The sequence below is a fragment of the Camponotus floridanus genome, unplaced genomic scaffold, assembly GCF_003227725.1.
Source record: "Camponotus floridanus strain SB8 unplaced genomic scaffold, Cflo_v7.5 scaffold46, whole genome shotgun sequence".
Taxonomy (NCBI): domain Eukaryota; kingdom Metazoa; phylum Arthropoda; class Insecta; order Hymenoptera; family Formicidae; genus Camponotus; species Camponotus floridanus.
Genome location: NW_020229614.1, coordinates 771,507 through 790,575, shown reverse-complemented (window position 1 = coordinate 790,575; position 19,069 = coordinate 771,507). Strand labels below are relative to the sequence as shown.

Genomic DNA, 19,069 nt, shown 5'->3' with positions numbered 1-19,069 from the left:
TCTTGCGTGAACGACTATTGCGTTCTTTTTTTATTATTATTCTTTTTCTGTCATATGTATATATACGATATACAAATTCGAGATAATAACTCAACAGGTATACATGTCATTTTTTGTTCTATCTATCGACGGATCGGCAAGTATTGCTAATCGGCACCGTACAGTTCAAGATAAAAAACCCTAAAGGACCGTCCCTCCTTGTCCCTTGTCTGCGTCTATTATCACCTGTCTAAAATGTGCCAATGGCCCCGTACCAAACACCCTGTGTCTGTCTTTATCCAATATCCAAGGAAATCGAAACCCACCGAAAGAATCGAGACCTAAATCCAACCAATCTCCGCTTTACCTCGTCCGTCTACCTCGAGATTCCCTCTACTTACTATTAACGATATCACCTTCTTTCTGGCGCGAAGTATTAAAAACGAGGAATATTTCCTAATCTACTGAGATTATTTCGACTGATTCGCGATCTCTCGTACATCTTGGTATTTCTCTGAGATCGGTCCTCGACATTTTCGTTCGCGTGAGAACGATGAAAAAGAGGTGGAGAGAGAAAAAGAAAAAACAAATAAGTCGAGAGAAAGACTCATGAAAAGTTAAAAAAGAGTGATATCGCCGTTCACAAAAAAAAAAAGAATGAAGAATAACGCATCTAATAATTTTTATAGCGTTAGGTACGCGCGTTGTACGTTCTCTTCTTCCGTTTATTGTTATCTGCATATAGGTTGACTACGATTGCCTTTAGACATTTCAATGCATTTGAGGATCATCCGTTTTTCTTTTTCTGTTTATCATTCACTATGGGTTTGGACATACAGTAGTGACGACTGTGCCTGCCACCTTGCTGTGCCCGCACTTGGAGGATCAGCGTCCGCCAGCCTGGCATAATTTGATCCCCAAGTCACGATCCATAAGATTAACGATCGAAACCGGCACAATAATGACAAATTCGCGTTTCGATTATTCGTGAAAATAATATTTACGATTATTTTTATTATGATAGAAACGTAGTGAAAAATATATTTTTTCCTTTAAAGCGCATCAAGTAAACAATTTAAAAATGCATCAAATAAGCAGTTTTGAGGAAAATAATATATATTTTTTTTTGCATTTTGAAATTTAAAATATTTCGTGTATAATATCCAATTACTCTTCATTCTTAATTAAACAAAATTAAAAATATATATTTTTGCATCGAATCAAAATACTTATGTAATTGAACTGAAACATGTCTGATCATTATTGACTTTTATCACTAGTTCTCTCGATGACTCAAATAAACGTTTCCATTAAGAGATCATTTCATAATTTTTATCATATTATATATAATTTTTAATCATAGTAATTTAAAGAAAGATAGAAAGAAGATCATTTTGAATAAGACATTAACATTACTTTTAACAATTTCAGTTTATCAGTATGAAATTAATAGGAGCGTAATCTTGTCCAGCATTTCTAATCACTAGAAACAATTGCGATAAAATTATCCCGGTTTCGATCCATAATGCGATTGCAAAATCTGCGAGCACAATAATCGCGACAACTGAAAATGGTCGTCTATGTTCGATGGATGACGATACAATCATCGATGTCACTCGCAGCGTTGGGGATACGCGTGATCCTCCAAGAACAAATATGCCCCTATACGCAATCCCTTAGAGAGATTGATATATATATGTATATGTATATATATATATATATATATATATATATATATACATGCATATACATATACATATACATACCAAATGCATAAATGCGTATATAGTTTGTTACATGGCTCGAGACCGTTGCCCATATCGCATATGCCGCGTTACATTCGTTATCCGGCTGGTCCAACGAGTGGTGTAACAAGCTGTATACACATATGCGACCGCGGTGCGTGTGTCGCATATATCTCTATATACATTATATATGTATATTATCTACGTATCTATACATCGATCTCATTATATTCAGCACTACACGAATCGCTTAAAATATTCAGCTTCAATATTCCAACTTTCTCTCACCGAGAATCCAAACTTTTACCTTCTACACCCCGCACCTTCACCCTCCAACCCGCCTTTAAAAAGTTCATAATACATCTATTATTATATTACATATATCTCACGCCTATTACATATCTATATAACATGACTGCATGCCTTTTACTCTCACGAGTTAATTTTCCTACGAGCCCCCGTTCCATTTCCTCTTTCCCCCTCGGGACGAAGTATATTATGCCTTTTTCTTAATTTTTTTTCCTTTTTTTCTAATCTCTGAAAACCCCGAAAGTCAGTGCCGAGAAGAATGTTCCCGCCTCGCTGCCATCGCCACTATCGAAAATGCTGATTTTCGCGAGCACAATGCATCGTCGACGCACTGCGCGTGTTCCGCTACCTCCGCCGTTCCCGCCGCCCATCTGTTCCCTGACCCGTACCCCCGTTCGTGCCAGCCCTTGCCTACGCGGCATTGTTCTATTTGTAAAATCAATTTGTATCGCTCCTCGATTCAGCTAGAGGCATTAGCTTCCCTTGTACGTGGCCGTCGAATGTCGGTCGAATGGAGTTGCGGATTGTATTGGCAGCGAAGTGAGAATATTGGATCGCATTGAACCGTTGACCGCGGAAGCTGATTTAACAGGCGAAATCGATTGCTCGCGTCCGTGTTCGCGTAAAGACACCAGTCGTCCATCGATTGAGTAGTATGATCGCATTACCTATTAATTAGGCGGATACTAAGTGGGTATTAACGACACTCTATTCTTCATAACGCAGAAAATTTGATCGCGAAATTATTCAAACTTTCAGATCTTATGGCAAAAATATAATAAAGGAAACAATTAAATCTAAAATTGTCAAGATTTTTTTTTCATGAATAAAAACTTTGAATAAAAATTGACTGTAAATTTATAATAATATCTCTCTAAATATTTTGTAATGCGATTCTCAACAACATTTTGTTTTTATAATATAAATATTCCAATAGAGATTGCTATCAAAATTTGAGATTTCTCTTTGCAAAATTGAACATATAGCTTTGCTGTAATGTGCGCACCGATCGAAATTACATTCCGATTGTAGATAAATATAAATTGTAAGAATATTTCGTTTTAAATCAGCATTACGCGGATTAATGGGTCGACGAAACGATCCGGTTTCGGTGAACCTCGATATATCTATAATTTGTAACAGTCGAGTTGCGGTGATGCGAGGCCAAGTTGTTACCGAACAAGGACTCGGAATAGTAGGCATCAGAGTGTCCGTGGACAGGGATTCGCGCTTCGGATTTACCTTGACCAGAGCTGATGGATGGTAAGGATCAATACTCTACATACATAATTTGATTTTTTTTATGTAACTTCAAATAACAATTTATAGTAACATACATTATAGTAACATACATTAAAGAACTACTTTTTTTTAGTTTTTCTATTAAATTAATATACTGTAAAAAATAATATACATAAAAAGTATCTAATAGAATGATGATTTTAATGATGAATTAATTATTCAGAAATTGATCATGTATATTTTCTATTTATTCTTTGAAAAAGTCTGAAATATCATAATTTTGATAATTAGTGAATTTGAAGATACTATTAAGTATGCTTGAAAGTGATTATCGTTTGTCGATTAACATAGTGCGCATATTAATTATAAATAAAAATATCCAATATTTTATCACATAAGTTAACATGTCAGACGAAAAGCCTGAGTTGGAATAATGATATAAATGTGATATAAATGATTTTAAGCGTGTATTCTGGTTTGTCCCTAATAGATATGATAATGGATAATGGAAATTTATATTAATAATTCAACATTACACGCACACACGTAGAGGCAATTAGGCAATTCAAATTTTAAGCCGATGTAGTTATTACTGTGGCATAATATTGTTTTGAAAGAGGGATTTGTGCACGATTATGACGGACATCCATAACGTAAATGATGGATACCGAGCGTAATCCAGATTATTATATATGCATTACCATCGCGCTCTGAGAACATTTAAAGGCGTATCTCAAATCCGTATTTGTTAATTGCTAACTACTTTTGAGTAAAATAAGTTAGTCATATTATTGAGGATAATATATTACTGATGAAGAGATTCATAGAAAAAATTACGGTCTACCGTTTCCGTTGTTACATCCGTTTACAATTTATAGCGATGAATACACGTGTTGTTCGTCGTTGTCGTCGTCGTCGTTGTATTAGCATTTGCACATGATAGGCACGACATGTACAACCAAAGCTGGACGTTCTGCGCGATAGTATCAAGGCTGCATTGTAATGAAAGGGGGAGGTAGGCGGTGCGAGAACGACTATATCAGACGAGGAGGATATACAGTAATTCTGGCGAGAATAATTCTGAAACAGGAAAGCGGAGGAGTTGGGATACTAGACCACATCAAAGCCCGAGCTAATGATGTCGAAAGCTTACTAATTACTCTGCGCAAACCTATGTACTATGTTCAGTTTGTGGCTCTCGCTGCACCGGTCGTCGAGATGTATTCGCATATCGACCATTGCAAAACTTTGTTTCATATGGTATTCTCTTCCAATTTAATTCACATTAATCCAATGACCAAAATGCAGCAGTTATGAGTGTAAACGTAATTAATGTTTATAATTGTGAATAACATGCGTGTATTAGTCTATTGATGCATTTTTAATATCGCGTGTTACAACTTAGACGAATTTTTTAATGCGATCACAACACACACAAATAATAATTTAACCGTATTTAACCGTTAATTCTGCTTTTATATTGATTTTTATTGTGAATTTTTGCAAGTAAATTTTAAATATATGAAGTATCTTTCTTCTTCTGCCTCTTTAATACAGAAAAGTATGTATTAAAATTATTTAAGATAGAAGATAATTAATTTCATAAAACACTTTATTTAATCCTTTAAAAATTACTATTATAAATATACATATAACTATTAGATAGAAAATTATAGATAATTTATGAAATCTTCATAATTAGATTAATATTGTATTATACTATAATAGATATATGATAAATATTATAGTACTATTATAAATCTCGTCAAAAACGTGATTTACAGAGAAAGAATTTGTATTTCTTTTTGCTCCAACTTTCAAGAGAAGCTAGTAATTTTATATGTGAGAAAGGATATTATGCTTCATTAAATCTCAGCGTATGTTTGAACCTGGGTACAAACTTAAATAATGAACGGTTTGAAAGAAGAAATTGCAAAGTACGTATAAATAAAATTCCACTGCACGATAAATAAAATGCATAATTATATAATACAAGGAAATCTTTTCTCTTAAAATCATATTTTAAATGCAATTATTGTTTTGTTTCATAAATATTTCTGTTGCATCAAAAATTTGACATGACTTTATTTTACTAAATTCGAAACTTCTGAAGAAATTAAAAAATAGAAAAATATATTATTTTTCAAAAATAGACACATTTTTATTATCCGTTGCAGTTTAAATGAATTTTTCTACATAAAAAGGTCTCGTTCATCTCAAGTTATATGCATAGTAGATGAGAATATATGTCACACACTTAGAGAACTAATCAGATGGGATGAAAAAGCTTCCAACTCTAAGGTCTCGTCGGACATTCATTGCCAGATAGTGCGAGCGCACTATCTTGATCGATCTACGTGATCGGATCCTTACATAATACTAGCGGCAATGGAGCTCGAAATGCATTTACGTACTTTGATCAGGTTCGACGTCCTGGTCAATGGCGGAGGCGCCGTGACGCTTCAATTCCAACGCAGTCCCTTCAAGCCTCTTACGAGGACCGTCTTCGTACCGTGGAATCAGATCGTCGTCCTGCCACCCGTTGTGATGATCCTCAGCAAGGAAGGCGAATCGTATAAATCTAACCAGCCGCCGAGCCCGGCAGTGGGTAAGCATCGAACCTCGGATGTGCATTATAGGATTTTTATTTGTTTTGTCGGTCGGTCTGATACATATATATATATATATATATATATATATATATATATATATATCTTTGTGTTACATGTTGGATCGCGTTACCCATTAACGTACGTCACAAACGTTTCGATAAATGCGCGTACGTGCTCGATCACAACAATCCCTGTATGCAGGAAAAAGGAATGATAATAAAAAAGCGGATAACTCGGATTTTTCCTTTGCAATGATTTTGTTAAAAACATTTATATAATTTATATTATCGCTTTTTTCGTGAATGCGTTGTTATCTATCCGCGTATATTTTTTGCAAAGCATTCGTTTCCAGAACTGTGTGTGCCGTCTCTGTTCCGTCTTTGAGTGTTATATATTTTTGAGTTTCTTATCATTTATGGAATACAATATAATAGGCTTCCCAGGGATTTCGATGGGACTCTTTAGTGAGCATGGTCCGTGCTTGGAGCACGACCACGAGACATTACGACCTATTATCGTTAGCACATGGATGCCTGAAAAAGTTGGTGGTTTGCCTGGAAAGAGCTTGGTCTTTGCTGAAAATCAGGTAAATTTCTATTTTGAAAGTGATTTAATATAATTAAAATAATCGCGTTAATCAAAATAATATCGTATTGATGATTCTGTTACTGCAAGATAAAACTTTCATACGATACAATTACTTTTAAAAATATTAATTATTTTTAGTTACTATTTATCTTAGTAGAGAAAAAGCAACAATCTTAAAATGTTAAATCAATTTTTACAGTGATGTATTGCATTAAAAGAAAAAAAAACATCGAGAAGAAGACGCGAAGTGCACAATATTTATGACGAAAATTATAGCACTGCGCATTTAATATTTCAATAACTAAATATCACTTGCAGATTGTGCAAGAAAGCATCGCTATTCCGGGCTCCAATCTCCACCTGATGTATCAAAGCAGCCAGGCTGCGGGCTATCTCTCTACAGTGAGAATGCAACTGACTGGGCCGTTTATTCCGAAATCGCTGACGCACGTACACGTGCACGTGGAGATCGAGGGCTCGCTTCACACAAAAACATACGAAGCCGATCCGAATTTGACGCACACGTTCGCTTGGAACAAAAGGAATGTTTACAAGCAGAAGGTGTATGGTGTGGCGCAGGCAAGGATCTCGATCGGTTATCAGCATTCCACTTGTCCGTCAGTGATATGGGAAACGCAGACGGCCACTCTGCAAGGATTCGATGTCGATATCTCTGATATCGGCGGCTGGGGACTCGACATCCATCACCATTACAACTTCCACGAGGGGATCTTGCAGAAAGGCGACGGTTCTACTCTCCATTTCAAGCAGTATCCTCGCACTGTGAAAGTGGTAATGGGTACCGGTCTCCAGAGAACCTTAGTATGCCAGAATTGCGATGGTCTTGCTAAGGATGCTAGACTCCTGACGCCGGTAGCGCTTGCCAGTGGTCCCGATGGCAGCATATATGTTGGAGATTTCAATCTCGTGCGTAGAATCACGCCCGAAGGGAAAGTTTATACTGTCTTGATTTTAAGGTAATCAAATTTCGAATTTTGCAAGATTTATACAATGCAAATTGATATATAATTTAATTTTTTTCAAATCTGTTATAGCGCGACTCAAGTAGCATATCAGTATTATTTGTGCATCTCGCCGGCTGATGGGCATTTGTACATCAGCGACCCCGAAAAGCATCAAATATTGAAAGCCCTCTCGCTCGAACAAGTTCAGGATCCTAGTATCAATATCGAACCCGTTGTTGGAAATGGCGAAAGATGTATTCCGGGTGATGAAGGACATTGTGGTGATGAAGGACCAGCCATTCATGCGAAATTGGCTCATCCCAAAGGTAAGAAAGGAATTACGTTATGCTTGTATTATTCTCTCGAAGACACACTAAAACAATTTCTAGTAATTTACAAAATATTACAAACGTATATTTCCAAATAAAAAAATCGCAAATTCAAAAATCATTCATAAAATAATCCACAAGGTGTCACTTATGTATTATAATTTAGGAATCGCAATTGCGGCTGACAAAACGATGTACATTGCCGATGGAACGAACATTCGTGCGGTTGATCCGCGAGGTATTATACACACGCTTGTAGGACATCATGGTCATCATAATCATTGGTCACCGGCGCCCTGCATTGGAGCCATTCCCGCACACCAAGCTCAATTACAATGGCCGACTGGACTAACTCTGAGTCCACTGGATGGATCTCTGCATTTTATTGATGACAGACTAGTCTTGAAACTCACCAGTGATTTGAAAGTGCGTGTGGTTGCTGGTACACCTCTTCATTGCACTAGTAATGCAAATAGCAATAGTAACAGTAACGGAGAGCTGCCGAAATTGAATTCTTCGATTACGACGAACTTGAAGAAACCGGATGAAGTGCTCGGATCAGTATTGGCCGTTGGCTTTAGTCCAACCGGGGAATTATATATAGCGGATCGCGATTCTCACCGAGTGAACTCCATCAGGATCGTTGACTCTTCTGGAAAAATGTCGCATTTTGCAGGTCAGCAACAAGAAAGATTACGTGGTCAATGCGAGTGCAATAACACCACACCTAGCACTAAAGATATGGATACATGCGCCTGTACGGATGATACCAGCAGCACTGAGACACTTTTATCGTCGAATGCCAAGTTCATTGCAATATCCGCGCTGGCGGTTTCACCGGATGGTATTTTACACGTTGCCGATCAAGGTAGTCTTCATATTTTGGCTCTTCAACCATATCTTCCGAATCATGACGAGAGCGGAGAATTCCACATTCCGTTCCCGCCTTCGAACGAAATCTACGTATTCAATCGTTATGGCCAACACATTTCTACAAAGGATTTGACGTCCGGAAAGACTCGTTATTCTTTCTTGTACAGCAAGAACACGAGCTTTGGCAAATTATCCACGGTGACGGATAGTGCGGGTAATAAAATTCAATTTCTACGAGATTACAGCAGTGTCGTTAGTTCTATCGAAAACACTCAGGATCACAAATCTGAGTTGAAGATCTCCGCGGTTGGATTCTTAGAAAAATTATCCGAACGTGGTAGAGCAGAAATTGCTTTGGGTTATGACGGCTCAACTGGTTTGCTTACCAGTCGATCAGGAGTAAGTTGGAAGTTTCTATTTTATTTAATTTCATCAATAATGTAGATAACTTGATCGAATAAATATATTTATCTTTTTCTCTTCGCTCAATCATGCGAGAAAATATTTTGGAACTTTTTGATAATAAATAAATTATCTGTTGAAACTTTATAATATTTTGAATTTCAGGGCGATGAAACGTACATATACAATTATGACAGTTTAGGACGTGTCACCGATGTAATACTGCCAACAGGTGAAAAATTAAAATTATCATCGGATTTATCTGACGATGAAGGTTTAACGGTTAAAGTGTCTGCTCCATTGCAAGCCTTATCAAAAGGCGACAAACAGCGAATTATAGAATTTAAGATGAAGAACGAGAAGTCGAAGATGTTAACAATTACTGACGGTATATATTTCTTTAAATTATTTATATATTTTAAATATTAGACAAATTATTATTATTAATTTTTATTTTATCTCTCATAACTTATCTTGATATATTTGAATTTTATGATCATTATTAATAGAATTTATAATTAAAGAGAATATAAACTGTTTAATTTAATATTTGCAGGTACTAAGCTCATGAAAGCAGTCGCATTTACAAACAGCAGCCTGGAAGTGTTTTTACCTGGTAGTGGTAGAATATTAAGCGCGGCTACGACGAAGCATCCGTTATTAGAAGCAGCTTTGCCGGTAGAAGCGGAAATGTTGCCTATGTGGAGCTATCAATTGATGTCGCTGGGCGAATTAACAAACACCATGACGACGACATATAATCTGGTCGGCGATGTTAGCCACCCCCAGCAAACACTCAACAGAGAAATCTGGGTGAATGATACGCGAATGATAGGCGTAGAATTCGAGCAAGCATTTAGCCGCGAAACGTTTTATGACAAAGCGGGAACTCCGCTGTTGACAGTAACTTTTGATCCAGCTGGTCTACCTTTAATCTGGCAACCGCATGAGCAGGGTCATAATCTCAGCATCACTTACGATCGATTCAATAGAATTGATAGCTGGAAATGGGGTGCCTCCGATGAATCGTACGGTTATGACCGACATGGCCAATTAGCAGAAATTACCAACAGTAAGGACGGCACGAAACGATACACTTACAATGATTTGAATATGCTGTGGAAAATCACGCTGGCCAGCAGCAGACAGTTTACGTTACAGTACGACGACGATGGTGGTTTACGACACATTATTCTGCCATCGGAAACTAAACATTCTTTTTCTTGTCAAGCTTCTCTTGGTTTTCTCAGAGTGACATACACTCCGCCTGGTAGCACTAGAGCCTATTTGCAGCATTATAGTCATGATGGAAATTTGCTGCAAACCGTGTTTCCAGGAGATGGAGCTCGTACCGTCTATAGATATCACACCTCCGGTCAATTAGCAGAAGTTGTTCATGGCGATGGCAAGAGTGAAATCAGATATACCGAAAGTGGATTACCTTCTGAAGTGATACATTCTGAAAGAGACGTGGAATACAAATGGGATTATCAGTATAGTGCAGGACTCCTAGTGGAAGAACGTATAGATTTCGGCGCTAAGACCGGTCTGAGCAATGCCAAATTCACGTTTGAATATGATTCGAATTTCCGTCTGATTGCAGTACAAGGTAGAATAGGTGGGCAGACGTTGCCACCACACACCATGGCTTATAATCCGAGATCAGGAATGCTGGAGCAGATCGGCCAATTTAAAGTGACGAGACCGCAACCTAATGAGACAACTGTGCTTGATGGCACAGCGCTATTTTCGCGCACTACAGACGACAGATTCTTGGAAACTCAGGTCACGGTTACAATTCATCGAATGGAAGTTTTCAGAATGGAGTTTACGCACGATTCGCGCGGCCGTATTAATCAGACGAGAACATACACGCGCAATGTCGCCGTCAACACGTACACTAATGTGAAGAATTACACGTGGGATTGTGACGGCCAACTGACTGGCGTAGAGGCACAAGAACCCTGGGGTTTCAAGTACGACGCGAATGGCAACATGTTATCACTTACGTATCGAGGTAACACGATCCCGATGGAATACAATAATATGGATCGAATTGTTAAATTCGGCGACGGTCTCTACAAATACGACAACCGAGGTCTAGTAGTACAAAATGCAAGAGAGGAAAGATTCAATTATAATGCCAAAGGACTTCTCGTGCGCGCTACTAAACGCGGTCGCTTTGATGTACGATACTATTACGATCATCTAGATCGCCTAGCCACTAGAAAAGACAATTATGGCAATGTCACGCAATTCTTCTACAACAATCAGAAGCGCCCACACGAAGTGAGTCAAATATACAGTCCGCGCGATGGTAAATTGATGTCGCTGGTTTACGATGATAGAGGACATCTTATATATGCACAAGTATATCGCCACAAATATTATATCGCCACTGATCAGTGTGGTACGCCCATTATGATCTTTAATCAATATGGAGAAGGCATTAGAGAAATTATGCGATCGCCGTACGGGCATATCGTTTACGATTCAAATCCTTATCTTTATTTACCGGTTGACTTTTGTGGCGGACTTTTAGATCAGGTAAATGAACATTTTTCATGTTCTCATGTTCATTACATCTATACATGCAACTTTATAAATATTCTAATTAATTAAATAAAATACAAATATGACAAAAAAGATGATACAATTTTCGTGTACATTTGTAGTCAATAATTTCAATATAAATAGCGTATGAAGTTTCGTTTGCCGCATTTCATGTTTTATAATATATAATTGATATATATATATATATATATATATATATATATAATTGATTTATATATAATTGATTTATAGGTCACATCTCTGGTTCATATGCCAAACGGGAAAGTTTACGATCCGCTGATAGGCCAGTGGATGTCACCGCTCTGGGAGAATGTTTTAGATCGTATAAACAAGCCCACACATTTACATCTTTATAGATTCAATGGAAACGATCCTATTGATGTCAGACATACAGATAGACCGAGTCAACCAACTGGTAAGTTCACACTGATAATTTACATGATACGATTTAAATGATTACACAAATCCTTCCATTAATATGTGTTCATATCTTACATATTTTTATTTTCCAGATCACATATCATGGCTGTCGCATCTCGGATATGATTTGAAGAGTTTAGCACCGCAATTATTCCCGGACGAACTGCCAGACAGTCTTGTACCACAAGCGCTCGGTCCGGGTACGTCTATTTTCGGTAAGAAGAAAAGAACGCGCAATCTAGGTGTCCAATCCGGTTTTCTCGCATATATCGCCCAGAGGCATTCAGGCGACGCGGTAAGCTTATCGGCACCTCCGCGATCGGCTCTGAAGAAGGACACCAGCGAGCTGATACCCAGCCGTCTCGGCGCGGCATCCGATCCTCCATTCGGCAAAGGTATCCTGGTATCAAGGACTGCTGATGGTCAAGCGGTGGTATCCAGTGTACCGAGTGCTAACGCTATTTACGGCGACGTATTTACATCTGTATTTAATCGTTCATACTTCCTGCCATTCACATTTGTCGTACACAGCGCACAGCAAGACGCCTTCTATTTCGTTAAGGAAGAGACCTGGCGGGCTAGTGAGGATCGTGGTCAATTGAAACGATTGGGCGGTCAGGTAAATACGACTTTCCACGAGAACGAGAACGGCAGTGGCAGCAGCTCGCTTATCGATGTGAAAATACATGGCGCCAGTTATGTAGTGAATCTCCGCTATGGCACTACAGCGGAAAAAGAGAAGCAGAGACTGTTGCATCACGCGAAGGCAACTGCTATCAGAAAAGCGTGGCATCGAGAACGCGAGGCACTCAAGGCGAACACTCCTACCTCGGTTGAGTGGATGGTCGCCGAGCAAGATGAAATACTAAAGGTTGGCCTCGCGTCCAATTACGAGGGCGAATACATACATGACGCGCAGCAATATCCCGAACTTGCAGAAGACCCTTACAACATTAGATTTGTAAAGAAAGTTGTGGATCAGTCGAGTAAGAAACGACGTCGAAGGAGAGGCGCGCCGTCCTGTAAATTCTGGTGGTTGGACAAGATGTGCTAGAGCGACACTATATTCAAGAGTCAGTCGTATCGTCCCCCTCGCGCGGGGACATTGTCCAGTATCGAAATCATAGGAACTTTCGTGTGAACGATATTACGGAGAGAAAGAAAGAAAAAGAAATGAAAATTGACGAGAGGGTAAAAGAATCGAGCGAGTCGCTGTAATGCGCAGCGTCCATATATGTATATGCATACGCATATATAAACGTGTACTGAACACTATCAAAAAGTTTTATACCAAAGTCTATTTGTGTATTTCAAAGATGCCAAAAACACTATAATGTTATATTATATATATTATAAATATATATACACCGCGCGCGAGATATAGGCTATATAGTGTGTAAGAGCGTTAAGCACACGCGGAGGAACGCGAATTTCATCAAGCATTCGCTCCATAGACCAGCTGCGCGACCGATCCGCGATTGGCAGATCCGCGAAAGCCTTATAAGCGACGGCAGGATAACCGGGAAGAAAGGATAATCGGCAGAATATACCGGAATGCTGATTGTGTGTGTGTATGTAACCTGGAAGGAAATAAAAAACATTGCGAGATCCTTCTATAGGTTTAGCGCAACATGGATACAGCTGGAGCTCGTTGCTAGCTCGCAGGTCTGAATTAAAATTACAGAATCTGTAATTTTTTAGCTATGTTCGCAAGGCCGGCAAGCTCGTCGAGCTTGCGCTCGAGGCCTAAGTAAACGACGGCGGACCGTAGTATTGTGCGCGTAAACTGTACGACGGTACACCGCATCGATACAAGGTAATATAGGTATATTGTGAAAAGTGAAGATAGAAAAAAAATCGGGATACAGGCCATTTGTTGTTGAGAGTGACTCGAGTGAGAGAAACTAGTCAATACATAGCTTTACGTTGACATAGAAATCTTTTTCGGTGTAGAATAAATGCAAGGAGAATATAAATCAGAACAGCATTATTGACGTTGACAATGACGTGAACAAGCTACGTGTATGTTTGCCCGACTGGGTCCATTTAATCCGCGATATTTTAACGTCGGACGTCGTAGAAAAAACTATGATAGGTGATGGAAGTATAGGTAACAGCAGATTGCGATCGCTGGGAAGCGGCAGCGATCGCGAAAACAAATGCGGGCGGAATAATATGTCTCAACAATGAATGGCCCCGATGAAGAATAGAAAAGAACCGAGAAAAAGAAACTGGAAGAGAGACGATCTCCTTTCAGTGTCCTAAAGGGGACGAGAAATGGCGATCGTGCGGACTCGATCGCGCGGTCTCGAGCTTGAATTCCGTTCGCGGCTTTAGACAGTTAAGAATGAGACGAATTTGTATTATAAAGTGGTGCTTTTCTTGTACGGCGATAGAGAGAATGAGAGAGAGAAAGAGAGATTTGAGAGAATATTGAAGTAGAATGATAAATGCGACAATGAGCGTGTATGAGAATGTCGGATACCAATAGCGAGACTAAACGTATTTTTAACATGTGGATGTATCCTATCCGTAGCGCATAAGTGTTTCCGATTGTCGCCGATCGGATGATTTATATCGCACTGTTGTGCGCGCAGGGAAATAGTCACTTGGGATCGACGATAGATATCCCTTGGTGGAATTCGGGGATCGCGGAAGAAGGAATGTGTCGTATGATGTCTGCGTATAATCCAGAAACAAAGAAAATGTGAAAGAAGGGTAAACTCAGATTTTATCGATAAATAATATGTATACAATATCGCATATTTGTGCTTGCTGGATATGAACGTAACGAATGTAAACTATGTTCCCTCATCGCGAGAGTACTCTAAATATGTGTATCCAAAATTACTGCCCGCAAAGTACCGATCGTTTTGCCTGTGTGTGTGTATGTATGTATGTATGATGATGATGATGATGATGATGTGTGTGTGTGTGTGTGTGTGTGTGTGTGTGTGTGCATGTACGCGCGCATGTGTATGTGTATATGTGTGCGCTGATCGTCCGCGCACAAAGCCCATATACGTGCATTGAACCAGGTTAGCATCAGAAATCTCTCTCGATACCATTGATTCTCCTCTTTTTTCTCCCTTTTCCTATAAAGATCCCGAATTTATCGATCCATCGCGCGTATTGTTTATTCGCGTCACCATGAACGTTCGTACTCGCCATTGATATTTTGCGGCTTAGAGACGGTGCCGTTTATGGATAGTTAGTGGCACAACGATATTGCTGTCTGAATAGATGAAAGATAAAAAGAAACCGTTATCTATACGCTGAATGTATAAAAAAAAGTATATATATATATAGAAAGAGAGAGAGAGATATATATATACATATATATAGGGAAGCTTCGTAAAACGTATTTTTAACTCAAGCGAGTGTTTAGACCTATACTATCCAATCAACGCAAAATTCTAAAAGACGTCTAAAAGATGTCCAAAGGATGTTCGAGATATTAGGACGTCTTTACTGCTGCTTTTAAGTATTGTGTTGTTTGGACGATCCCCAACACCGCGGTCCAAAACGAGTTCATCGGAGACACATACACGCGCGCGCGCGCTCGTGCCATCGAGGTCGCAAGGACGATCCTTTTTGTACATTTCCTTTTTGTACGTTCTCGTCGCACGCGCGAACGCGCGTAACAACGCGCAAAACTGAAATCGCGCACATTAATCTATCTTTGCGCATGTTCATTATCGCGTTTTCTCACGAGAACGGTTGCGCGAACAAACTCGATCATCGGGTTGCATTCCTGCCTCGCTTATCTAAGATAGTCGGAAATGCTCTATTTCTATTTTGTTTTATTTTAATTTCATCTCACTAGAAAGCATTCATCTAGAAAATATATATTATGAAAACTTTATTCTAAATTTTGCATTTGATACTTTACGTGCAATTGCTTTTGTTTCAATTATGAATCATTAACTGAACGTTTGAATCATCCCAATAATGATAATTCTTAGCTATATTGATTAGTCACAATTGTAATAATGAGCCAATTATCGCTTTTGATTTTGATAAGAGAAAGATAACTTTCGTCAATTTTCCGAAGACTTTGGTTGCCTCTGGACAAGCGAAATAGGAGTGCTTCGACACATTCGTGGACATCTAAACACTCATTGTCCCTCTTCGGCCAGCCAGCCTCTCACCTGCTTTCCACTGTCCCACTGCACTCTTGATCTTCAATCGTATTATTGGCTCCAGAATGATGCGATGCGTTCAAGAAAAATCGACTATTTTTAAATATCACGTGTCAAATTAATGAGCGGGCCAGCTATGGATACATGTATGGACTGGGTCCTCCCTAAATTCGACTCGAGGCCCGACCGATTTACGCGATTATATTATTAGGAAAAAATTCACTCTCTAACTTCCGTGAAGTTTTATCTCTCGTTTTTGCGAACTCGTTCCAGTTCTAGATTCCTCCCCCGCGGGCGGTCACGGGGGACCGCGACAATTCCGCGTATTTCTCTAAATTAAAAAGAAATAAAATAAAGTACGTGAAAAAATAATTATATGAAATAAATAAATATATACATATACATGTATATATATATATATATATATATATATATATATATACACATGTGTATACACACTTATATGAGAGGAGCTAGAGTGGCCAATTATAGCAGCCATTACCGATCCATGCATTGCGGCACGATTGGTTTTTGAGATGCGCAATTTCAGACTCGAGCAAGATTACACGCCGAAAAAAAGGAAAACGTAATCGGAAATCATGACGGAAATTGATGTGAGCGATAGAGAGAAAGAAAGAAAGAGAGAAAGAGAGCGTGAAAGTGAGAGATATTGAAGAGTGAGCAAGCGCAAAAAAAAAGCAGAGTCAGCCACGCTAATGCTACTACGACCACTATCCTAGATAGATTATGCTACTTTGCCGCTGATCTAATTGTTTACTGTCACGTGTTGCTGTAAACCTAAACCTAACGATACGATATTATATATATTTTATTTATATAACGTAATCAATTGTATATTTATTGTAAATAGTCACGATGTTTGCTATGATATAATATATCTGTAATTGGATGGAACCTGCCTGAAACTGCGCTCATGTCAGCCCTGTCTCCCAGCAGCTAGATCCATTTACATACTTATACATCAATACAAAATATATATAATGCAATCACACGTACACGAAAATACAACACGTCACAAACACGCGGTATCGAATACCGCAATCATTAGTGATAATTTAAAAGAGAGATGGAGAGAAGAAAATAGATAAATCAGTAAATAGACAGGTAAATCAACGCGCATCATGTACGTTGAATTATCACTACGTCAATATTTCATAATTGCATCGATAAAGCGATCGATTTCATGTAAGACGCTCCATCTTACTGTAGGAAAAGAAAAAAAAAGAAAAGGAAGGAGAGGAATTTATCTCTGCCATTTGATGAAGCTCCCGTTCAAGCCGTAAACGAAAATGTTACGATGATCACGAGTAATTTTTATAAATGTATTTTTTCGTCCTTGCGCCCTCGTTCCTTGCCCCGCGTGTTGAAAACACATCCTTATTCGATGATCATCATAGAAGCATCGGAAGTGAGTAATTTACGAATTTTCCACTTAAATCATTGCCACGCGGTAGACAGCGTTACGAGATCCAACCAGCATGTCCAATAAACTTACAATATTACTATCTTAAGTAAAATATATTAAGTGTTTTCAAAAAATATATGATCTATATATGATAATAAAAATTGGAAAAACGTTCTTTGAACTTGTCATTCAATTTTGACTTACCCTCGATGTCTTCTTAGATAGGTCACTTTGCCAAATAAGCCATCTTCAACCTTTTTCGAAGCCAAACATTGAAAACACATGTTATTAATCGCACGTTGAACTGAAACATAAAAATAATTTTATTTCTCATTTATTAAATAAACAAATAAGGTTTTGATTTAATAAACGTGAAAATAAATGTTAAAAACATTTCGGTGTATAAATATAGAATTGGATACATAACATTTGGACAACGAACGAAGGATGAATTGGATATATAAAAATATTCACACATGTATACAAAAAATTCATTTACACAAAAATTTATAAAAATAATAAAATTTATACAATTTATACAAATTATAAATTTATAAAATTATATATACACATATGTAACGAGAATAATGAAAATGTAACATTATTAAATCAAACATACATTTTTTAATTAATTTTTTCTTTTATATTCAATATAATAATATATTAATATATAATATAATAATATATTATTCCATATTCAATATAATAGTAATATATTAATATATATTTATTCAAAAATATAATACAGATATTTTATTTAATTTGAATTAAATAGTTTGATTCTTAATTTAATAAAAGATTCATTCTATAATAGATTTTAAGCAAGATTTAAAAAAATAAAGTTCAATAACAACAGCATTAGACATATTAAATTCTTATTCGATGATCATCATAGAAGCATCGAAAGTGAATGATTTACAAATTTTCCACTTAAATCACGCAGTAGACAGCGTTACAAGATTTATCCAGCATGTTCAATAAACTTACAATATAAATTTTGTTATATACATAAATATACAAATGTGTCTTATATATTTAAATATACAGATGTACTCGAAACAACTACCGAAATATCAATAGGATAAAATTCTTTGTAAAATTGCAAATTATGTAAAATTATGTAAAGAATCTAATGTCCGATTGTCTGACTTGAAATCGCTCGATTCTAAAATTTGATGTTAGATTCTAGATATCGATTTACTATGCCATAAAATTATTAAATAGCTTATATAATTTATTGAGAAGATGCTGTTGCGAGTAATCGCTCTTATTTTACTTGATTATTTCATTATTTTTTTGTCAACTTACCTGTGTTATGGATATTAAAAACAGCCTTACGAATACTTGCATAATTTGAAAAATCCACCGTATGCTAATACTCTTTCAAATGTAACGGCCAAAGTAAAAAGTGAATAACATAGTTGGTAAAACTGAAATGCAGTTAAAAGCCAGTTTAAAAGTGG

The 19,069-nt window shown here is 37.5% G+C and overlaps 1 protein-coding gene across 5 annotated transcripts in view; it reads left to right on the top strand.

The window, feature by feature from the left end:
• The window catches only part of LOC105257891 (teneurin-a), a 434,044-nt gene extending 416,619 nt beyond the window's left edge, over positions 1-17,425 (top strand). For all 5 annotated transcript variants that reach the window (XM_025411980.1, XM_025411981.1, XM_025411982.1 and 2 more), the window contains 10 exons: positions 3,177-3,296; positions 5,699-5,883; positions 6,322-6,473; positions 6,794-7,452; positions 7,531-7,766; positions 7,936-9,041; positions 9,210-9,432; positions 9,601-11,591; positions 11,850-12,033; positions 12,131-17,425. In XM_025411980.1, the coding sequence (XP_025267765.1) occupies positions 3,177-3,296; positions 5,699-5,883; positions 6,322-6,473; positions 6,794-7,452; positions 7,531-7,766; positions 7,936-9,041; positions 9,210-9,432; positions 9,601-11,591; positions 11,850-12,033; positions 12,131-13,092 (5,818 nt within the window). In that variant the 3' untranslated portion in view covers positions 13,093-17,425. The remainder of the gene's footprint in view (positions 1-3,176; positions 3,297-5,698; positions 5,884-6,321; positions 6,474-6,793; positions 7,453-7,530; positions 7,767-7,935; positions 9,042-9,209; positions 9,433-9,600; positions 11,592-11,849; positions 12,034-12,130) is intronic.
• Positions 17,426-19,069: the final 1,644 nt, after the last annotated feature.